Consider the following 19,983-nt stretch of genomic DNA (forward strand, 5'->3'; position numbering starts at 1 on the left):
TAAAGAGGCGTCTCGTTGCAGCTCTTTGTATAACAGCGCTGAGTGGCAGTATGATCTCGTAAGCAAGATGGATCGTGTCAGTAGAGTTCAGTTGAAAGTAATGTCTTTTCACGCTTCAACCAAATGCTGGTGTCATCGAATAAGCCACAATCAGCTGGTCATCGGTTTTAAAACACTGTATTCCCGGCCATTAGACATATATTCTCCTTTCAATCAGAAGTGATAAAAAAATAATTAGATGCACTTACTCTCCATAGTCCCCCTACACCTTCATCCAGGCCCGGGGCAAAGACACTATTCACGTAACAGAATACCGAGTCTGTGTCCTTGCAATCAAGCTTCTTTCTCAGAAACTTGACGACGGTCTCAAACTTCTGCGAGGCGCTAATCTTAAACACCCTGTTCTTGAGAATAGGCGCAGAAGGTAGGGGTTGAAACCGTACGGTGACTGTAAAAACCAAGTTAACTGAAAAAGCAACTTAGGATGACATAGGGTCAAACTGCGCGATACCTTTACCAGTGTCGACGGCTTCGGCGTCCGCCAAAGCTTGGTGAGCATCGCGTGGTAAACTAGTGAGAACCACCGATGCAGACATGGTCATTGGTAGGTTTGCGCCATGCTCATCATCGGGGATAGGTGCATTTTTGGTGTTAGAGGCTTGCTCTGCGGGTTCTTTCCGGCTTGATGGTCGGCGCTGGTTTGGGTTCGGAGAGTTGCCAGTCGAGGGGATCCGAGACGATGGGGAGCTCATATTGCCAGAGTAAGCGCCCAAGTGGATGAAACCGGCTGTAGGAGTTCACAAGATTGTCTGGGAAGGCCTACGGGAGCTGAAGAGGCAGTGATGGATGAAGCTTAGTTATGTTGTTGAGGTTAGATGCAGCCTGATAATGGCCTGAGGCACCATTTTCACCAACCATCTTTTGCGGAACCTTTGCCCCAAGTTTTGGAACCCAACACGGCTACAAACTTACAAGGTCCTCTGACAAATACACCTGTCTGTCGGGTACGGACAATCTACTTCCAGGACAAGATCCGGTATGTTTGGACGCCCAAATCCGTCCTCCTAATTGCCCACCCAGCAGCACGGCTCTCGAATCACGGGCCTAGAACTGCACGAGAACGACGGCAGATGACATCATTTCAAGAAACTGTCCAGAATATGAAGATTGAATCTTGAAGAATCCATCTTGAAGCCGCTGACGATCATGAACCCACTCTGGACCTTCACAGAACTCCGGAATTGGCTAGACAAGTGCTTGTAGTTCTGAAGTCGTGCCATTCCGCGGTGCTAAGGTGCCTTCCAGTCTACCTCAGTCTTCTCGCCTCCGCGGATGACGATCATTTAATCTGAAGAACAGCGATGCATTTAATTAACTCGCTGGTAGAGCCGTTCAAGGGCCAGGATGCAAAAGTAACGCCAAAAGTACGAGGCAATGTAAATTTACTTCAGGCAAACCTTTACAGGGCCTTGTGAGAGTAGAGATCATGAGTTGTCTGTGACACCTGACGCACTGCCTGAGGCCTGGCGTGACTTTGGGTGCCCGTTCGGGGGCGTTATCGGCCAGACAGGAGCACCCTCCCTCTGGGCGTCCCGCAGCGTCCAGCGTCTTATCCTCCTCTTTCACTTCCCCCACTCCACTTCCTCCCTTTTATTCTTCTTCAACCTCCTTTTAACCTCCAGATCACCCACTTTCTCTGTCGTCTGCTCGTCATCAAACTCCTATCGCTCTAAACTTCCCGACCGTACCCCCGTTTTCGCCTTATCGGCCCGCTTGTCGCCCACCTCGCCGCTGCGCTACTTCCCCGCCTCCGACTTGGAGATCTGCTGCTTGAGAACTCAACTACAGAGCCGATCTTCTGGACATCCACCAGCTACAGCATTTTATCTGAGACTCCGTTTATCCTATTTCCCGTGAAATACAAATCGCACAGATACGTTCAAAATGAGTAGCCCCAAGCGCAGAATTGAGACAGATGTGAGTATCCCTCCAGCTACGGATCGACCGATGAGTTGGCAATTTGACTAACGTTCGATCCAATCTGTACAGGTTATGAAGTACGATACCCCACTATTCGAATCACTGTCTCAAACTATAGCTAACCATTTTGCAGGATGTATGATCTCCGTTCCTCACCCAACACCTTACCGACCTGCCCTAGAGAGTTGGATTCTGGATAGCGCTTAGGGACGGATATGAGAACAACGCGATGCTGATGGGTTATCTATAGGTTGATGAGTGACTACGAAGTTACATTAGTCAACGATAATAGTGAGCTATTTCGAACTTCTATTTTCTACTCCAATACTGACCCCGTATAGTGTATGATTCACCGCCGCTTTGCATACGGGTTGCCCAGTGAAGGCTTGATCTAACGCGTTATGTTTTTCTTAGGCAAGAGTTCTACGTGCGCTTCAAGGGCCCAGAGGAGAGTGCGTTTTATCCGTACCCAACAGAGACCATAGCGCAAAACTGACAAAAGCGACTGTTTAGCACCCTTCCAAGGCGGCCATTGGAAGATCCACGTCGAGCTACCAGATCAGTACCCATACAAGAGTCCAAGCATCGGGTTCATTAACCGAATCTTTCATCCTAACATTGACGAGTTGTGAGTCGAGCCCGAAACCGTTCTAGATTATGCCACTAATGGCTTTCTTTCTCAGATCCGGGTCCGTTTGCTTAGACGTCATCAACCAAACCTGGTCTCCTATGTACGACATGATAAACATTTTCGAAGTTTTCCTCCCACAGCTCCTACGTTACCCCAACCCTTCAGACCCCTTGAATGGCGAAGCCGCTGCTATGTTGATGCGGGAACCCAAGAGCTACGAAATTAAAGTGAAAGGTAGGAGTCCTTTTCGTCATTGCAACAGCTACATCCGTGATATTAATGACCCTGCAGAGTACGTCGCAAAATACGCTAGCAAAGATGCTGTGGACGATGCCGGGGAAGACACAGAGTCTGAAGACGAGTTGAGCTCAGCCGGTAGCTATGAGTCGGACGGAGAGGAGCCAGCGGGGAGATTGGATGATGTTTGAACTATCTCAACATCTTTTTCACTTGTTTATCTCCCGGAATAATCGCGGGTCCGACCTTTTTAATCACGTCTCCAGTCTCACCTAACAGTTTCATGGAATTCGCGGGGTTTAGTATTTATGGCGTTATTGCGACGGAGTTCTGACAGCCAGAGTCAATTATACGTTAAGCCAAAGCTATGGTGCAATTTGCGAGTTGGGGCCCATGTTTCGTGAATGCGTTTAACTACATCATGTTTTATATCATTTGATTTTCTAGTTCCTATCTCTTAGTTTTTGAATATCTTTATACTCTCTATTCATATCATTATTTGGCGATCTAATGGGTACAGTGCTACCTTAGTCTATCTGGAAGCCCCTGCTTAGATCGCACTCAATTCGTTTGCTCGCTCCCTTCAGTAATCTTGTCTCTTTGCGATTTAATCTTCCCGGCTTTTGCACTACATCTTCGGAACCGTGTACTACGGGAACAATAGTCGTGAGCATATCGTTACAATTAGCTCCGGTATAGTACATTAAGGTAATACAGTATCCATCATTCTATGCATAGTACCTGGGAAATTAAAGCAGCAGACATCACACGACATGCGAATTGCATAACGAAACAGGCTCTGAACATTTCGAAACGAAACAAGATAAAAACAGGGGTATTCAGAACTGAATGATGCCTAACAAATCAAAAAAGAAAGTGCGAGAAGCGAGAGGAATTGACAGTAGGGCGGAACGGATTAGAGAACAATAGACAAACCGGTCTCGACCGGCGACACCAGAGCAAAAAAAAAAAAAAAAGGAAAAAATAAATAAATAAAAACAAGGAAACAAGGAAACAAAGGAAGTGAGTGTATGCTATCTCGGGTTTGCTTGCTGAATTTAGAATTCGAAATTCGAATTCGGTCGTTCGTCAACTCGTTCGTTTCCGTGTCGTACCGATCACCATGACGGAGCTGGCTGGCTGGTTTCTGACCAGAAGGCCCGGCTGGGGCCCTGTTCATCCATTTCAAGTGACCTTCAAGACACCGAAGACATCTTTGGCAGGGTCGTCCTCGTCGCCGCTTGATCCTGGTCTTGATCGCCTGCCCTTCCGCGGGTTGATCACCACCTCGCCCCAGTGTTTCGGAACGGCGCCCGGTTTCGTTGATGCCGAATCGGCGGGTGTGTCGGATTCGACTGTTGTTACTACGACTGAGTGTTCGCGGACTTTCGAGGATGAGGAGGAGACGGAGTTGTGGAGTGTGGCTTGCGGCTGAAGATGGGGTTGTGGTTGGAGAGACCATATATCGATTACAGAGCTTTTTCACAGCGTCTTGGTTAGCTTTTTATTCTCTCTGAGTTGAGCGAGCTGAAGAGAGCGAGAACAACTCACTCTGACGTTCGTTGGCAGATCGCTTCAAGGGCCTCGCGCTCCCGCCTTCCGTAGCTGGGGTCGGGTTGATTGCCCTGCTGGTTGTTGTTGAGCGCCCCATAGCCATATCCGGGCTGATAAATGTCATCGTCGAGTAACCGAGAGGATTCGGGCTAGAAATCAGAGCGTGCCTAGTTAGCTCCATGGTATAATCCGGTTGGGGCATCGTATCCGAGAAGTCATCCACGACCAAGCGACAGACCACGTAGCCCAAGAACAAAGCGGAATACTCACGTCGGTGTTGTCTCGACGACCAGACCCAAGGCACGAAGAACAGATCCCCATTTATAGACGTGTAGACCCGGTTGGTTGTTAGGGAGAAGGCGTACGAGACATCCAAGGTTACAGGAACCCGAGGGGCTGGAAAACGAAGGAATGTTCGGTCCGACGGTTCGAATACGGGGAAGGGACTGGTAGTAGCGTGGTTTATGGTTTAAAAAGCAGGGCACCAGCCAGTGATGCGGATAGAAAAGTCTGGATGGTAGTTTCTGAGGGAAAAATCGAGTCTGTACGCAGTGAATTCCAAAGCCCAGCCACAGGAGCGGACGGGCAGAGTCGGACAATGAATGTGGTCCGTGCAGAGATAATGACATCTGCCTCGTCCACTGCAACCCTTCGGTGCTCAAATATAAACTCAGATTATAGTCTGCTTGGATAACAGTTTGATATTGCTGACTGTTTGGATCTCGATAGTTTCTCTCTTTATCTATGTTTATCGTTCGGTCTCAGTTTCCTAGGTGAAGCTTAGGTCTACGTTATAAGCAAAGTCTATTGTGCTGAGCCATTGATCATCAAGAACTAGTTTAATGGACAATGATGTACATATGTTAGCTATAGCCCATTTGACAGTTCGATTAGCTCAAGTGATGTAAGGTTTGATGGGTCTGGTAAGTGTGTTGCAGGCCTCAAGGTGAGGTAAGGCTTGCTCCGTTCCATCCGCATTAGCCACATGCTTTCATGTGCCTTTTTACCAATAACATGGTTTTCGCGTGTATACTAAGGTGTCTTAGTGACACGCTTCTTTTGTGTAATAGAACTGAATCGATACGGCTAACAGGCCAGGATATAGGAATTAATGTTTTATGCCTGAGGCACTCAGCCCCGCCCCTATAGTTACTTGTCTCATTCAATATCAAACCCGTCGGTATTATTGTAACTGCAATCTTCTTCATTTTCCCAATTACCAGCCCAGAGCCAAGAGGATTACTTACCGAGGTTAACATCAGGGTCAATTGGCGCCAGCCAATTATTGTAGAAGATCATTGACGCTTATGTTGGCAACCCTTCTCCGCTGTGTTCACCCCGCACTAAGTATACATACTTTGACAGCTGTCACTAAAGTTTAAATCACTCACTCATCCCCTATATTTCCTTCCAGCCCCTGAAAGTGTGCATATATCTTTATTCTGCGTTATAGCTGCTATTATCATGGCCACGACTACACCTCCCGGACGCTTGCAAGGCAAAGTTGCCATCGTAACCGGCGCAGGCTCAGGCTTCGGTCACGGCATCGCAAAAAAGTTCGTTCACGAAGGAGCAAAGGTGATTGTCGCCGATATATCAGAGGACAATGGCCAGAAGGTCGCAGCAGAACTGAATAGCAAGTTCGTCTACGCAGATGTGACAAGCCGAGACAGCTGGCAGGCACTTCTTCAAGCCACTCTGGATGAATATGGAAAGCTCGACATCGTTGTTAACAATGCTGGTGCAACTTACCACAACAAACCCACCACCGAAGTTACGGATGCCGACTTCGGTCTGTGCATGGAAGTCAATGTTAAATCAATCTTCCTCTCCACCAGCGTTATCATTCCGTACTTTGTACAGAATAATAGCCCCGGATGTTTCCTCCAAATATCGTCCACTGCTGCCCTTCGCCCTCGTCCAGGTCTGACATGGTACAATGCGTCCAAAGCCGCTGTTAGCAACGCCACCAAAACGATGGCTGTTGAATACGGCCCGAAGAAGATAAGGTTTAACAGCGTGTGTCCCGTTGTTGGAAGCACAGCAATGTAAGGACCCTCGCTTATCCCATGCCTTCGTATGTCTCACTTATTTGCTTCTTGTTTAGGACCCATCTCTTTCTCGGAAAGCCAGACACCGAGGAAAATAGGGCGGCGTTCGTATCGACTATACCTCTAGGGCGCCCTTCCACGCCTGCAGATGTCGCGAATACGTGTAGCTTCCTGGCTAGCGATGAAGCAGATTTCATCACAGGTGTCGAACTTGAGGTATGGATTGCACCCTAGTCTTTTGTTTTAAACCTGCTAATATTGCCTTAGGTTGATGGTGGCCGCTGTGTCTGAATCTCTCCATGGCCGTCGTAGTATGGGTGCATAATTGTTTTGAGCTTAGTGCGTCATGGACACGATAGTCAACAGAATGAATACCATGGCTTCAATTATTGAAACTGGCAAGAAGTACATCTTGTTCGCGCATAGTTAGAAATTAAAGTTGCTCTATAGTAAAACAAAGCTCCGGGTCGTGGCCGCAACCGGAGAAGACAGGTGGAAATAGTGTGGAAACCTCACAGCATGAGACTTGGAATTTCAACACGCATCTCCGCACATCACTCTTCGAAGAAGAACTTATATCCCACCAAACATTTCGAACAGCCGCATCCTACGAAACACTGGCAATATCATAGAGAGGCGCAATATATTACGAGCTTAAGTATACAAAAAAAAAAAAAAAAAACAAATCATGTTCGGCCTCCCGGACGCAAAACGGTAGGAGATCTTACTGAACCTCAAAATCAAACAAAAATCCCCCAATATTGACTTATAACTCAATCACAGCGTCCGTCGAGATGACCTCCTCACCCGTGAATCCTCCTCATCCCCCTCTCCGCCCCCAGAATCCGAATTCCCCGACGCGCAAAAACGCCTCAGCGCACTGCTGAACTTCGACATCGGTCTCTCAACGACAACCACGACCACAGCCGAGCCGCAAGAGCCGACGAAAGATGACGAAGACGAGGAACAGGAGTTTGAGTTCCGGCTATTTTCTGCGCCGGTATCTGCTCCGCAAAAACCTGGAATTAGCGGCGATGGGAAGGATTACCAAAAGAAGGCTGGTGGTGACACAACAGCGCCGACTACAACTACGAGTACAAACGAGTTTGGCGGTGCGCAAAAGTTACGAATCCGACTACGGTCTCCGACACCCACGGCTGTGGGGAGCGGGGAGGGACGCTTCGTAAATCCGTTCAGAGGGTGGAGCTACTATTTCTCTGCGCCGGGGTTGTTATCCGGTGAAAATAAGAGTGAAACAGGGGACGAGGATGCGGGTGTGTTGCAGAAGAGGAAGCAATTCGAGGATGTGGCCGTGAGCGGCGAGGATATGGTCAAATTTGCGGGGGTGTCTTGGGTGAGTAATAGGTTCAAAGGGAAGAAGCAGTCTGTTGATCGGGCACTAACTAACTGGTTACAGCCTGGCTGTCACTTGCCTTGGCGGGTGATTCATCTAAAACGAGAGCATACGAAACTTCCGAAGGAGGAGAAGGGGGCGGCGTCTAGTGCTATGGCATATACCGCAGGCGCACCGGAAAGGGAGCCCTTGTCCCGTAAGAAGCCTGGGAAGAAGCGACGTATTCAGTTACGGAAACGAGCTTCCGTGGCGGAGAGGGCGAAAGAGACAGAGGCAGAGAAACGCAACCGGAAAAATCGGGAGAAAAAAATGAAGCGAAGGCAAAAAGCGAGAGATCAAAAGGCGGCGGCTACATCTACTGGAGGTGATGGCCCCGTAACGGGGCTTGACGAACATGATTCAGGGCAAGAGAGTGATTGAAGACTAAGAGCCATAGCCCCTTCAGTAGGATATGAGATAAATGACATCCATTTTCTGTAGGCTGTATGTATTCATTCACTATTTTATCATTTGTACAACACGGCCGACGGGTATCAAGCACTCAGCCACCATAGCCAATTGTCGCTAAGAAATGATGAGCTGAGTGAGGCAACAACTTGCTAAAGGAGAGGACAGGGTACTACAAAATAATAACAAAAATGGGCCAACAGTTACGCGCTGGGGTATGAGGTTAGCACAGAACAAGAACGACGTAGTGTATCTGCGATTACGAATGCAGGCCACGCTGGACGCCAAGATCTTTGATAAAAACCAGAACGCAGCTAGTTAAGCGGCAAGACATCTACTTGGCTTCAGCTTTGTACAATCAGTAACTGTGTGGACTAATCAGACAATAGACTTACTCTTCGCAGGTTCAGCGGCGGCTTCGGCAGGTTCAGCAGGCTTCTCAGCGGGGCTCTCAGCAGGCTTCTCTGCTTCAGCAGGTTTGGCAGGCTCAGTAGGCTCGGCAGGCTTCTCAGCGGGTTTCTCAGCAGGCTCGGCAGGCTTTGCGGGTTCACCCAACTGAGCGGACTTCTCGGCCGGTGTCTCAAACGGGGTCTCGGGAACAGTGGACTCAGGAGGTATAGAAGGCTCCGAGTTGACGTTCTCAATAGGAGCTGCAACAGGGGCCGGAGTCTCAGCGGGGGCCGGGGATTCAGTCTTAGTCTCGGCAGGAGCTTCAGCCTTAGCCTCAGTCGGGGCTTCTTCAGTCTTTGGCTCCGGAGCGGGAGCGGTGGCTGTAGCAGGCGCAGCCTCAGCGGTCTCGGGTTTAGCTTCGGTGGGCTTGACGGTAGCAGGAGCCTCTGCTGTTGCTGATTGTAAGCACGACGGCTATTGGGCACTCTAGCGTCGAGTTTGGAGTGCAAACAAACGTACCAGGCTGAGGCTCTGCAGCCGTAGTCGGCTCTGCAGGCTTGGCTTCAGTGGCAGGAGCAGCTTGAGTGGGATCCTCGGCGGGCTTATCCTCTGGCTTGTCGGTCGCAGAGCCCGTAAATTCCGCCTTCTTTTTCCGGAAGATAGCCTTGAAGCCCTTCTTTAGCTGTTCAAGCGCATCGGGCGCTTTGACGCAAGACATGGTCAGCTACACTGACCTGTGCAACAGCGGTAGGTGGCATGGGACAAGCTGCAGTAGAGAGGGGTAGGGTAATAACTCACGAACACCAGGCATCTTGCTCTGGCAGTGGAAATTGTGGAAGAGGGAAAATAGAGGAGTGTTTCAATGTATAGAGCGCGGCAGGACACTCAACGGGAATGTACAAGGGCAATACTAATGACAGGAAAGAGGAGAGGGAAGTCAAACTAAATGTCAGTCTGTCAGTTGAATGCGAGATGGGGGTGGCTGTGCTCTACAGACGGTACGAGCTAACAAGCTAACGGCTGACTTAGTTACTTAGCCTAACTTACTTTGGTAGTTAACTCCCTTCAATTACGGAGCACGTCCTCCAGTTACAGATACAGGATAGCGGGTTAGTTAACTTTAAGTTAGCGGTGTTAGATAAGCAACAACAGTGCTCCGCAGAAGACAACATCGTCAATTCTTAATCCCCAGCATATGAAGCAAAAAGAAGCTGTTATGCTTCGGTAGGAAGGGACAAGTATGATTTTACTGCCCGGTAGAATCATAGTTAAAGTTAGTCTGGAATACTAACGTAGTTAAAGCGAGTTCACCCCAAACTGGCTGAGTAATCAGCGGGGTCTCCACAGTCGTGCTTCCACGCCCACTGCCAGCATTTATTGACACTGCATCCGACACATATTTAGGGACACATCTTTTCGAGTATGCGCTTCGATCAGTCTACGCCGCCCGCACCGGCGGGAAATGATGGACGAGAACCGGTATCGGAGCAGACGCCTCTCCTGGCTGATCAACCCCAGCCGGCGGTTGAGGATGCGGAGCCAAGCACAAAGCGATTGCTCTTAGTTTTGTGTAGCGTATGGGTGGGAGTCTTTCTTGCAGCACTTGGTATAGTTTGACCCTACTTTGAGTGAAAATTTCGACCTGACCTCATGGTATAGACATTACTGTTGTTGCTACTTTGACGGGACCGATTTCATCCTCGTTCAAATCCCTGTCCCTGCTATCGTGGCTCGCAACAGCATATTTGATTTCCAATGCGGCTTGCCAGCCCCTAGCTGGGCGACTGACAGACATATTTTCGCGGAAGTCTGGGTTGATATTCTCTAATGTGATCTTCGCGGCGGGTAATATTATCTGCGGTCTTGCCCAAGCCCAATGGACTATTATATTGGGACGGGTTATCGCTGGTATTGGAGGTGGGGGTCTAACGGTGATAGCCACGTTTGTCACCTCAGATTTGATTCCATTACGAAAACGTGGGGTCTGGCAGGGCATCGGCAACATCTGCTTCGGCGTCGGCAGCGGACTAGGCGGCGTATTTGGCGGTTGGATTAACGACACGCTAGGATGGCGGTGGGCTTTTTTGATCCAGGTTCCTTTTGTTGTGGTGTCCGCTATCTTGGTGGCCTTGACCGTCAAAGTCCCTGTAAAAGACACACAAAAGGACAAGCTCAAGCGCGTTGATTTCCTTGGTGCTATCACCCTAGTCATTACCCTTGTTTTGCTGCTTCTCGGTCTCAATACAGGAGGAAACCAATTACCCTGGGCACACCCTCTTGTTCTCACGACGCTTCCACTTTCTGCTGTCGCGCTGGGCATATTCGTCTATATCGAAGCGAACGTCGCATCCGAACCCGTCATCCCGGTCCGTCTATTGCTTGATCGCACTGTGTTATCGGCATGCCTGACCAATTGGTTCACTACGATGAATGTTTTTGGGCTTCTTTTCTACGTTCCGATATTCTTCCAGGTCCAAGGCATGTCTACAACTGCCGCAGGAGCGAGGTTGGTCCCTCAATCTATCGGCATCTCCATCGGGTCGCTAGGAACAGGCACGCTCATGCGTTTAAGTGGCCGCTATAAAATGTATAGTCACGTCACTATGCTACTTCTGGTGGCTGCCTCGGCCTTGATCTGTACCTTACGGCTCAGCACCCCAAGCGCTCTTCCTTTTCTTTACTTTTTGCTATCTGGGACAGCTTACGGAGGGATTCTCACCATAACCCTAGTTGCGCTTATCTCAGCAGTCGACCATGACCATCATGCAGTTATCACCTCCGCTTCCTACGCATTCCGTAGCACTGGCAGCTCAATCGGTATCACCATTGCATCTTCTGTCTTCCAGAATGTCCTCAAAACTGGACTCTGGTCGCGCTTCGGTGACCGTGAGAATGCCCGAGAGGTGATTGGTCGCCTCCGTGACAGCCTTGGAGAGATCCAAAAAGCACCAGCAGACTGGATACCTGGTGTTGTGGATGCATATATGGACTCGCTGCGCGCTACATTTATCACATTGCTTGCTCTTGCTATCCTTGCAGCATTGGTCAGCATTGGCATGCGGGAGCATAGGTTGCATTCGAACTTGGCACGAACGGAGGAGTAGACAGGGATCGCCCCCTATTCCATGATTCACAATTGAAGGTATTTTAGCTGGAAGGAAGGGGCATAGAGGTCACGTAGACTACAGTATCTAGCCGAGACAATAGAATACATCATACATTAGAAGCTAAATATAGAGTAGTAACTACTGAATCCCATCAAAACAATGTTATATCATATTACACGAGTGTGTTCCATATTAGTGTATATTCTGCCCAATACCCAGCACCTTCCCAATTCACAAAGAGATCACAAGGAAAGAACCCTCCCCTGTCCGCGAGGATCACTCCTTCCGTGCTGGATAGTTAAGTGTGACAGTTGAGTGTTCCGTGCATTGATGAACGTCCCTGATTGGCCCATGCTTATACTTAATTCTCCTTTTGGGACTAGCGTCCATGATTCATCTGCCCCATCATCCCGCCAATCAGCGCCACGGTATTCACTTTGGCGCCTTAAGGCCACCACAAATCCCATCGAACGACCTCGCCGCTGCTAACCGTGATCTCAACGCCGCTTGTTCTTGCAACTTCTTGTCAATCAACCCTGCAACATTCCCGACAGACGGCATAACACTCCGAGAACGTCCAGCAATCCTGCAATCATCTGGACACCTGCAAAGCTGCGGGGTTAGTGGATCTCGCCTGCGAAACCGAGGATCGAGACCAAAGACAAGTCACTTCACCGCTTGTAAACCTGGTCGGACCACCAGATCCTTGACACGAGCTGCAGTGGAGTGCGCAACGTGCCAAAGAGAGCCTGTCGATCTGTGCCACGGCCTCTTCGATGGATTATTGCATGGTATTTTGTGGCTAGCTGGTACTTGGGCGACAATCTGGACTGCTCTTGCGCATTGTCTTAAATAAACTCACCTTTGCCCTTTTCTCCTTTCCTCTTTTGCTTGTTGCTTTTTTGAATTATCATATAGCACTGGCTGCAGGTTTTTTTGTCTTATTCTTTTATAATTTGGACGAGATCTTGTTTGCCTGTACAGATTACGTCTCACGCCACACCTCAAACCTCCCTACGAAGATACGACTATTGACCTTGCCGCCGCCGTTATCCTTCGTCCTACCCTTCACGAAAAAGATAAAATACTTCGTTGATGGCTGTTGGTTTCCAAATGCAAAACACTGTACCTCCGAGTGGGATCAGCGACACCGAGTCGAAAAGTGCTGAGGTTAGTGAGATGGACATCGATGGAGATCCGGGGGGAGAGGTGCTTGAAACCTTGAATTATGCCAATATTTCCGCGGAAGAGGTGCCAAAGCTTGACAGTGTCTCCTTGGCCACCCGTCGCAAACGGTTATTGATCTCGACGGACAGCGAGTTCGTCGACAATGTTCTCCCCTCCTTAGTTCAGCACCCCGGGATCGAAGTAAGATTCATAACGGACGAGCCATTTGCCCTGCTTTCAGGTACCAACAAAGTCCCCCATTATATGGATACGGTGGATGGGAAAACTTTCGAAAAGGAAATTGGCGCTCGAAGGTGGCTGAAGGCAAAAGCAGCGGAACTTTGTGAATGGGCGGATCTGCTGCTCGTCGCCCCTGTGGATGCGGGGACACTGGGTTCTATGTTATCAGGCCTGACCAACACTCTGACGTTAGCATTGTTGCGGGGTTGGATGTCTACAAAACCTGTCATTCTGATCCCGGGAATGACAATATCGGAATGGGAGCATCCGCTGACCGAGAGACAGCTCCGGGAAGTTCATCGGTTCTGGCCTTGGGTCGACCTTGTATCCCCCGTTTTATGGAAATATAACGCACCTGAAGAGCTGATACAGTTGCCATGGCATGGGCTGAAAGAGCTCCACGAAACTATTGAGAAAACGCTTACGCTCTCATTATCGCACCCGATTACTGTTGAACCCATTGAGTCCACGGCACCTCAAGATGATGGCACTTTAGAGAAATCGCTACCGGAAAATAACTCGTCGCTCCCATCTCAAACGTCATTACTCAGATCTAATATTGCCGAGAAAAAAGACACCCCCTCGCTGCCTCTAGAGTTGTGGTTGAACGTATTTGAAGATCAGCTCCATGATTGGGAAATTGCCAAAGCAGTGGGCATCCCTACGAAACTCTTGGTTCCTAAGGAATGGCAAAGCCATCTTCTGAAAATGTCAGCGCCCGCTTCCTTGGAGTATACTATCCTTCGCGGTTCAGTTGCCGCAATTAAGAAGCGAATTGATAACCTGCCCCGTTGGAAACCTTTATCGGATCTAGCATGCCATCTAATTTTCAAATTTTCACGAACCGATATCTTGTCCCACCTCACCGAAAATCATCTTGATCTCCTTTGGACGACTTCACGTCTCACCAACATCCCCTACCGTGCATCAGCAATATACGGCAATCCCAAAATATTGACGTGGTGGCGAGACGCGCCCGCACTCCCTAACAAAGAATACATTGCAGATTCTATGGATGGGGCTTCTCGTGCAGGCTTTATTGATGTCCTTGAGTGGTGGTGGACCTCAGGTCTTGAATTACGGTATACTGAGAGGGCACTCGAGTCTGCCAGTGCCGAGGGCCGTGTCGATGTTCTCAACTGGTGGAAAAAGACAGCAGAAGCCGCTCCTCGTGCCCGTTCATTGCCGCTTAAGGTCGGCAAGTCGGTTCTCCTGGCTGCGCAGTCTGGAAGAACGGCCTCGCTTGCCTGGTGGGATGCGTCAGGTATTCCATATACGCATGCGGAGTCGGTTGCACGAATCGCTAGCACTCATGGGCACGTCCACGTCCTTGATTTCTGGTATAAGTTGAAAGGCGCCAAGATGATTTTCGACTGTCAGGTGCTCGTCGGGCCGACTAAGAACGGCCATGATAACGTTTTAGAATGGTGGCGTCAAAGCGGTCTCCGAGTCGAGTTCAAGACCTGTGACATCGAGGAAGCCCTTGAAGATGCGGACCCTGTGTCAGGCGCCGAAGAACGAGTTCGGAAATGGTGGGCTCGCAACGGGCTTAACCTCGGCGTTGGAACGAGTGAATGGATGAAGACGAAAGTGCTATAGAGATAGGATTTGGTCTGGTTCTCACTTTTTTCTCTTCTTTTTCTGAGTTTTCTTTTCTGCCTTTCCCCTAGATAATGATATGAGATGACTGGCTATGCTTACATATAATACCCACCTTGCTGGCGTTGGTATATTCAAGGTTCTTTTCTACTTTCTATATTTACAGAAACGGAGTCGAGGGTACTTTTTCCATTGGGTATATATTATACACGAACACATTGAATCAAACTCAACATATTGCATCATGGCGTCTTCATCGTAGATATGATACTGGGCACGATCCATTGATATCAGCAGCAACCTGACCAGAGCCCATAAGCTACCCAGGCAGTCGCTCAAACCGAGAAATGCAGTGTCACATCGTAGTGGAAAGCAATGTATTTTCCCATACTTCATTTGAACATAGATAACCTTGGTCCCCGAAAGTAGGTCGCGAATGAACCAGGATCTCTCCCCGCTACTCTTTCCCCAAAAACCAGATTCAGCCAGAAGGCCAAGACCCTTAATCCCCAGTTCCGACCTCCAAATCCAATTGCACCCCATTCCCAATACTATAATCCGCCAACGAAATAAAATCCTTAAACGGCCGCTCCCCCTGCCTCTTAAGCAAAATTTCATGCGGTTCACGTCCAATATGCGCAGCGACAAGGGCCTTGAAGTTCCCGACCGTGTCGGAGGGCAGACAAGGGATCGCAGCCTTCGTTCCTAGACGGTCGTTGACGTGCACGATTATCATTGCTTCGCCGCCGCCGACGGGCGCGGGCTTGGGCTTTTTCTCCTTCTTCTCTTTCTTTTCCTTGGGGCGCTGGTCGCGGTCACGGTCATGACTCCTCTCTTGAGGTCTGTCCCTATCTCTGTCGCGGTAATCGCTCCGGTCCCGATCTCCACCTCGTTCTCGGTCTCGATAGTCGCCTCTGTACCGGTCGTTACCTCGATCACGATCACCGTCTCGATCGTACGGTCTTCGGGGGGAGCGATTCCGATAGCCCCGATCTAGTCGTGCATCGCCGTCATTCTGAGTGTCGTTGTTTGCGCTGCGCTTGTCTTTCCAGCGAAAGCCTCCGTGAGCCTTTGGGCGGCGAGGCGGCGAGCGTGAGCGTGAGCGCCGGCGCTCCTCGCGGGGAGAGTCGGGCATGGTACGCTGAGGAGCCCCTGTGGTCCGGGTGGTGTAGTGTACAGGAGATAGTACGGGGTTATTAGTGTTATACTAAAGCGGGAAGGTCATATCGTGGTTAATGGTTGTTGTTGTGCTTGTTGCTGTAGGGGAGCTTCGTCTGGAAGAGTCTTGGTGATGATGCTGTGCTGACTAATTTATGAGCCTCAGGCACCCGAACCTCCAGCGAGCTTATTGCCAAATACGGTTAGTGTATTTAGAGGGGATTTATTTGGAATATCTATGCTTTTGGGCTGCATTATGATGAGGGAATTTGGAGAGTGATAGAACGGATTTATTATATTATTCCCTTTTTCAGGGTTCGCTTGAGGGTACAGGGGTCCGGCCTCAAGTGTATAAAGATCATAGTTCCGTCAGATTCATAGTATCGTAAAAAGAAACGATGGGGGGTCTTGGATGAGGTAGTATACTATGTACTCCATATAAGGGAATAACATGGGGCTGTGGAGGTGTGCGTATATTGGCCTGTTATAAATTGGAAAGATCAGACAATGCACTGGGCATCATGTGCGTGTCATCCATACTAGGCTGCTGCCGAAATACAGAACGTATCAATGATAGGGACGACAGGATATGGGACTAGAGAATCGAATGCTCTAAACCTCCTTCCTAGAAAATCGTTAGACTGAAAAAAGTTCAGGTTCAGGCTTCAGGGTTTCCCTTACACAGTTCGACCAAAGGTGTCCACCGCTGGCGTCAAAATTGCATTCCTGTCCCCAAACGGATTGTCCTCGTCATCGTCATCAGGTTCGAAGTCTGATTCACTCTCGCTGGAATATATCGGTCCGTGTGTGGAGGATGAAGGTACTGCGACACTCAATGGTCGGGTAGGGCGAGGGGGTTTTGGAGGGTTGATGGCCAGCCCAGCAAAGGACTCATTGACTTCATGATCAGGCGTCCAACCGCTCTCGAGAACATCTTGGTCGCTATCACTGTCGTAGTCCAAGCTCTTGTCCAGAACCTCGAATGCCATCAATGCTGAAACCAACTCCTCGTTGGAATGAATCAGACTGCCCAGGTATTCCTCACTCTCAACATGTTGAATGTATCGTAGAATTTGGCGCCGTAATTGCTTGCACGTCTCAAATCTGTTCAGTACCTCGGCATCTTCACTCACGCGGTGTGTCTCTCGATTCACGCGCTTGAGAGCGTTAAGAAGATTTGTACTAGCAACTGAGGAGGAAGCTAAAGTTTGAAGCATTTCCGGTTTCTCTTTTTCGAAGTTGAACGAACGGCTGTGTAGCTTCTTTTCCTTTTTCTCTTTCTTCAGTGCTTTACTGGATGAATGTTTGTGTTTCGGGCTACTGAGTACGGTAGCAGGTCCGTTTCCAGCAGAAACTGATACCGAGTGTCCGATTTGAGGCTCAGAAGACTTATCCGAGTCGCGTAGAACCTTGGCCTTCGCTTGATTCGCTGGTTGTTTCCGTTTCGGAAGCTGCCTGTATAACCCAGCAATCCGTTCCATCCCAGGGGTACCCTTATATGAGACTGCCCATTGTCCAAACAACTGCTTGCATTTCTCTTTAACCAAGGGATCGGAAATCGAGTCCGTGGCGGCAATTCGCAATCGCTCCAGTAACGGCTCGTCTGCGAATTCTCGGTGAAAGCGATCACCCGCGTTTTGAATTAAGAAATCAAGGATCGTAAGGGATCGTAACTGACGGTGAATATTGCCATATTTCCTAGGCAAATGTTAGCGATTTAGCGAGTGTCTGGTGGGAGGGGGGAAGGACTGACAGCTTCTTGCGCAGAGCGCGGGAAGCCTCTGTAGGGCCGCTTGCTTGTATACGAATGGCCTCAATAAGATCGACAATACCGCTCGAGTCTTCCACCTCATATTGTTCGCTGGTAAGTACCTCTATCTGTACCGTAACGGCCGAGTATGGTTTCTAGGGAGTGCGAGTCAGCATGCCTGGAATCCAGCCGGGCGAATAGACATGAAAGTTTCATGTACCATTCTGGTACACAATGGACACATGCAGCTCCATGCAGAATTTCAATGAACTCACCGTTGAGTGGAACATGATGGTATTCCTCCGCTGCGGGGACTATTTCCGATGTTGACCCAAAGGCAGTGGTTGGATGCTCATGCGCATAGTATGCTGGTCACAAATCCATACAAAAATCACAGATTTCTGGAGTATTGAGAGAGGCCAAGTCGTTCGGTGCAGCCGGAGTTAAAATACCTGCCGGTGCCTTGTACCTTGCCCCGGAAATGAAAGGCTCTTTGTATCACAGCAGGTGGCACTGCCGTGGTGAGTTTCCCTGCAGATCTGGAGTATATTGCGCCCTGTCGAGATGACGAGGTGATGTTATCTTGCGACAGACAGACTGAGGAAAGGAAGTAGATTGTTTATCCGTAGGGCAGCGACGAGCAGCCACGGCAGCCGAAGAGTAACAGACTTGTGTGTTCGGTGTCTGCCTCCCACGTCATGGCTCGTGACCGTTGCCCCTCGACTCCCTACCCAAAGAGGCTTAGTGCGGGGAGATTATACTAACCACATCAACTTATGCTACTTGGCCCTCTCCTCTTTGGACTCTTCCCCAAGGCTCAAGGTACCTGGACGATATTGGAAGGTTCAATTAGCAGACGAAGGTGCTTCCGCGATTCGACCCCCGGCAATACATTATTCAGTGCGCCCCCGTGTGGCATCCAATGCGTCTTTGGTCTTCAAAGCAGGCCGATCCTTCCTCCACTTGCAAGTCCCGTCTCCCATTCTTCTCCCGACTCGTACTCTGCTCCACTCTTGTATTGGGCGTTGGTGTGCTCTTAAAATATCGTCCACGTTTCACCTGCAACTTCCTTCTTACCCCTCGATTCACTGTCTCACCACAGCCATCATCCCACCTCGCAACCATGTCATACGAACGTGAACGCTACATCGCGGAGCTCGCCGTCCAGCGTGCAACTATCCTCACACAGAAGGTCTTCAACGAAAAGGCCAAGGGCACTGTATCAAAAGACGACAAGTCACCTGTTACTATTGGCGATTTCGGAGCCCAGGCCCTGATTATCCAGGCAATTCGCAAGAATTTCCCCAACGATGAAATTGTCGCTGAGGAGGAAGCCAGCAGCCTCCGTGAAGATAAGGCCTTGAGCACCGAGATCTGGAGACTGGTCAAGGATGTAAAGTTGGAGGACGCAGAAAGCAATGAGATTCTTGGTGGTACCCTATCCAGTGAAGAGAGTATGCTGGACATTATCGATCAGGGAAAGAGTGCTGGTGGTCCCAAGGGTCGTATCTGGGCTCTGGATCCCATTGACGGTACCAAGGGGTTCCTCAGAGGCGGTCAATACGCTGTCTGCCTGGGTTTGCTAGAGGATGGCGATGTCAAGGTTGGCGCTATCGGTTGCCCCAATCTTCCAGTGGATGACGCTGCTACCATTTCCGCTTCGATTGGTGTCGACCAGAACAGTGGGGCAGGCAACGGGGTGCTCTTCTCAGCCATCAAAGGTCTGGGATCGATCAGCAGACCCCTGAAGGATGGCGCTCTTGCTGAAAGCAAGTCTATCTCCATGCGCCCTGTTCCTGATATTTCTCAGGCTGTCTTCTGCGAGGGGGTAGAGGCTGGACACTCTGCTCAGGGTGACAATGCCGCTGTCGCCCAGCTTCTCGGGATTACTTCCCCTAGCGTGCGACTAGATTCGCAGGCCAAGTATTGCTCGATTGCACGTGGAGCAGGTGATATCTACCTCCGACTACCTGTCAAGAAGGACTACCAGGAGAAGATTTGGGATCACGCTGCTGGTGACCTCATTGTCAGAGAGGCCGGTGGTCAAGTGACTGATATCTACGGTCAGACGCTGGACTTCAGCAAGGGCAGAACCTTAGCCGCCAACAAGGGAGTTGTGGCTGCTCCTAAGGCCATCCAAGACGAAGTCATCAGCACCGTCAAGAAGGTTTTGAAGCTCTGAACGCAGGCCAATCAATGAAAATGTAACGAAAATAATGAAATGTCTGGAGGATGCATGGAATCGAATCTTCTATAAAAGTACATGGATATAGCAACCTTCGCCAACACAAAGAAAGGCGCTTGGATATAAATACACA

General features: G+C 49.5%; 11 protein-coding genes across 11 annotated transcripts; 7 read left to right on the top strand and 4 right to left on the bottom strand.

Annotated features, from left to right (window-relative positions):
* Nucleotides 1-115: 115 nt before the first annotated feature.
* On the bottom strand, nucleotides 116-752 carry ASPVEDRAFT_125784 (ubiquitin-like protein ATG12; the record flags this gene model as incomplete). The annotated part of the gene is made up of 3 exons (XM_040806300.1): nucleotides 116-175; nucleotides 249-448; nucleotides 512-752. The coding sequence occupies 3 exons, from the start codon at nucleotides 750-752 to the stop codon at nucleotides 116-118; spliced, it is 501 nt and encodes a 166-aa protein (XP_040663968.1).
* A 1,478-nt stretch (nucleotides 753-2,230) lies between these two features.
* On the top strand, nucleotides 2,231-3,464 carry ASPVEDRAFT_37649 (E2 ubiquitin-conjugating protein UBC8). Its single transcript, XM_040811533.1, has 5 exons — nucleotides 2,231-2,271; nucleotides 2,394-2,432; nucleotides 2,494-2,608; nucleotides 2,664-2,845; nucleotides 2,903-3,464. Exons 1-5 carry the CDS (start codon nucleotides 2,235-2,237, stop codon nucleotides 3,037-3,039), a joined length of 510 nt encoding a protein of 169 aa, XP_040663969.1. The 5' UTR covers nucleotides 2,231-2,234; the 3' UTR covers nucleotides 3,040-3,464.
* A 290-nt stretch (nucleotides 3,465-3,754) lies between these two features.
* ASPVEDRAFT_37651 (LAMTOR1/MEH1 family protein) lies at nucleotides 3,755-4,799 on the bottom strand. The gene is made up of 3 exons (XM_040811534.1): nucleotides 4,673-4,799; nucleotides 4,400-4,551; nucleotides 3,755-4,325 (listed from the first exon to the last, which is right to left on the bottom strand). The coding sequence occupies exons 1-3, from the start codon at nucleotides 4,721-4,723 to the stop codon at nucleotides 4,034-4,036; spliced, it is 495 nt and encodes a 164-aa protein (XP_040663970.1). The 5' UTR covers nucleotides 4,724-4,799; the 3' UTR covers nucleotides 3,755-4,033.
* Nucleotides 4,800-5,866: 1,067 nt separating this feature from the next.
* Nucleotides 5,867-6,744, top strand: ASPVEDRAFT_79870 (oxidoreductase, short-chain dehydrogenase/reductase family; the record flags this gene model as incomplete). The annotated part of the gene is made up of 3 exons (XM_040816776.1): nucleotides 5,867-6,450; nucleotides 6,510-6,669; nucleotides 6,721-6,744. The coding sequence occupies 3 exons, from the start codon at nucleotides 5,867-5,869 to the stop codon at nucleotides 6,742-6,744; spliced, it is 768 nt and encodes a 255-aa protein (XP_040663971.1).
* A 374-nt stretch (nucleotides 6,745-7,118) lies between these two features.
* Nucleotides 7,119-8,308, top strand: ASPVEDRAFT_37653 (DUF2011 domain-containing protein). Its single transcript, XM_040811535.1, has 3 exons — nucleotides 7,119-7,167; nucleotides 7,237-7,807; nucleotides 7,871-8,308. Exons 1-3 carry the CDS (start codon nucleotides 7,142-7,144, stop codon nucleotides 8,225-8,227), a joined length of 954 nt encoding a protein of 317 aa, XP_040663972.1. The 5' UTR covers nucleotides 7,119-7,141; the 3' UTR covers nucleotides 8,228-8,308.
* A 704-nt stretch (nucleotides 8,309-9,012) lies between these two features.
* ASPVEDRAFT_37654 (uncharacterized protein) lies at nucleotides 9,013-9,505 on the bottom strand. The gene has a single exon (XM_040811536.1). It carries the CDS (start codon nucleotides 9,360-9,362, stop codon nucleotides 9,057-9,059), a length of 306 nt encoding a protein of 101 aa, XP_040663973.1. The 5' UTR covers nucleotides 9,363-9,505; the 3' UTR covers nucleotides 9,013-9,056.
* Nucleotides 9,506-9,835: 330 nt separating this feature from the next.
* On the top strand, nucleotides 9,836-11,935 carry ASPVEDRAFT_147467 (uncharacterized protein). Its single transcript, XM_040808121.1, has 2 exons — nucleotides 9,836-10,250; nucleotides 10,304-11,935. The coding sequence occupies exons 1-2, from the start codon at nucleotides 10,067-10,069 to the stop codon at nucleotides 11,746-11,748; spliced, it is 1,629 nt and encodes a 542-aa protein (XP_040663974.1). The 5' UTR covers nucleotides 9,836-10,066; the 3' UTR covers nucleotides 11,749-11,935.
* A 9-nt stretch (nucleotides 11,936-11,944) lies between these two features.
* Nucleotides 11,945-12,855, top strand: ASPVEDRAFT_449803 (uncharacterized protein). Its single transcript, XM_040813177.1, has one exon. The coding sequence runs from the start codon at nucleotides 12,140-12,142 to the stop codon at nucleotides 12,605-12,607; it is 468 nt and encodes a 155-aa protein (XP_040663975.1). The 5' UTR covers nucleotides 11,945-12,139; the 3' UTR covers nucleotides 12,608-12,855.
* A 9-nt stretch (nucleotides 12,856-12,864) lies between these two features.
* Nucleotides 12,865-14,757, top strand: ASPVEDRAFT_25113 (uncharacterized protein; the record flags this gene model as incomplete). The annotated part of the gene is made up of 1 exon (XM_040809737.1): nucleotides 12,865-14,757. One exon carries the CDS (start codon nucleotides 12,865-12,867, stop codon nucleotides 14,755-14,757), a length of 1,893 nt encoding a protein of 630 aa, XP_040663976.1.
* Nucleotides 14,758-15,259: 502 nt separating this feature from the next.
* On the bottom strand, nucleotides 15,260-17,955 carry ASPVEDRAFT_49998 (uncharacterized protein; the record flags this gene model as incomplete). The annotated part of the gene is made up of 5 exons (XM_040814244.1): nucleotides 15,260-15,898; nucleotides 16,313-16,340; nucleotides 16,597-17,613; nucleotides 17,669-17,820; nucleotides 17,941-17,955. The coding sequence occupies 5 exons, from the start codon at nucleotides 17,953-17,955 to the stop codon at nucleotides 15,260-15,262; spliced, it is 1,851 nt and encodes a 616-aa protein (XP_040663977.1).
* Nucleotides 17,956-18,587: 632 nt separating this feature from the next.
* On the top strand, nucleotides 18,588-19,847 carry ASPVEDRAFT_49999 (3'(2'),5'-bisphosphate nucleotidase; the record flags this gene model as incomplete). The annotated part of the gene is made up of 1 exon (XM_040814245.1): nucleotides 18,588-19,847. The coding sequence occupies one exon, from the start codon at nucleotides 18,588-18,590 to the stop codon at nucleotides 19,845-19,847; it is 1,260 nt and encodes a 419-aa protein (XP_040663978.1).
* Nucleotides 19,848-19,983: the final 136 nt, after the last annotated feature.

This window comes from Aspergillus versicolor (assembly GCF_001890125.1).
Source record: "Aspergillus versicolor CBS 583.65 unplaced genomic scaffold ASPVEscaffold_2, whole genome shotgun sequence".
Taxonomy (NCBI): Eukaryota; Fungi; Ascomycota; class Eurotiomycetes; order Eurotiales; family Aspergillaceae; genus Aspergillus; species Aspergillus versicolor.

What these genes read in the sequence shown, in the direction of transcription:
- ASPVEDRAFT_37651 (XM_040811534.1), bottom strand. Translation starts at nt 4,723, where the DNA reads ATGGGGATCTGTTCTTCGTGCCTTGGGTCTGGTCGTCGAGACAACACC. An exon ending in GTCGTCGAGACAACACCGAC is followed by an intron (nt 4,552 to 4,672) that starts GTGAGTATTCCG and finishes TCTGATTTCTAG; the next exon opens with CCCGAATCCTCTCGGTTACT. An exon ending in ATCTGCCAACGAACGTCAGA is followed by an intron (nt 4,326 to 4,399) that starts GTGAGTTGTTCT and finishes GCTGTGAAAAAG; the next exon opens with CTCTGTAATCGATATATGGT.
- ASPVEDRAFT_147467 (XM_040808121.1), top strand. Translation starts at nt 10,067, where the DNA reads ATGCGCTTCGATCAGTCTACGCCGCCCGCACCGGCGGGAAATGATGGA. An exon ending in AGTCTTTCTTGCAGCACTTG is followed by an intron (nt 10,251 to 10,303) that starts GTATAGTTTGAC and finishes CTCATGGTATAG; the next exon opens with ACATTACTGTTGTTGCTACT.
- ASPVEDRAFT_37654 (XM_040811536.1), bottom strand. Translation starts at nt 9,362, where the DNA reads ATGTCTTGCGTCAAAGCGCCCGATGCGCTTGAACAGCTAAAGAAGGGC.
- ASPVEDRAFT_449803 (XM_040813177.1), top strand. Translation starts at nt 12,140, where the DNA reads ATGATTCATCTGCCCCATCATCCCGCCAATCAGCGCCACGGTATTCAC.
- ASPVEDRAFT_37653 (XM_040811535.1), top strand. Translation starts at nt 7,142, where the DNA reads ATGTTCGGCCTCCCGGACGCAAAACG. An exon ending in GGCCTCCCGGACGCAAAACG is followed by an intron (nt 7,168 to 7,236) that starts GTAGGAGATCTT and finishes ACTCAATCACAG; the next exon opens with CGTCCGTCGAGATGACCTCC. An exon ending in AATTTGCGGGGGTGTCTTGG is followed by an intron (nt 7,808 to 7,870) that starts GTGAGTAATAGG and finishes AACTGGTTACAG; the next exon opens with CCTGGCTGTCACTTGCCTTG.
- ASPVEDRAFT_37649 (XM_040811533.1), top strand. Translation starts at nt 2,235, where the DNA reads ATGAGTGACTACGAAGTTACATTAGTCAACGATAATA. An exon ending in CATCCTAACATTGACGAGTT is followed by an intron (nt 2,609 to 2,663) that starts GTGAGTCGAGCC and finishes TTTCTTTCTCAG; the next exon opens with ATCCGGGTCCGTTTGCTTAG. An exon ending in CTACGAAATTAAAGTGAAAG is followed by an intron (nt 2,846 to 2,902) that starts GTAGGAGTCCTT and finishes ATGACCCTGCAG; the next exon opens with AGTACGTCGCAAAATACGCT.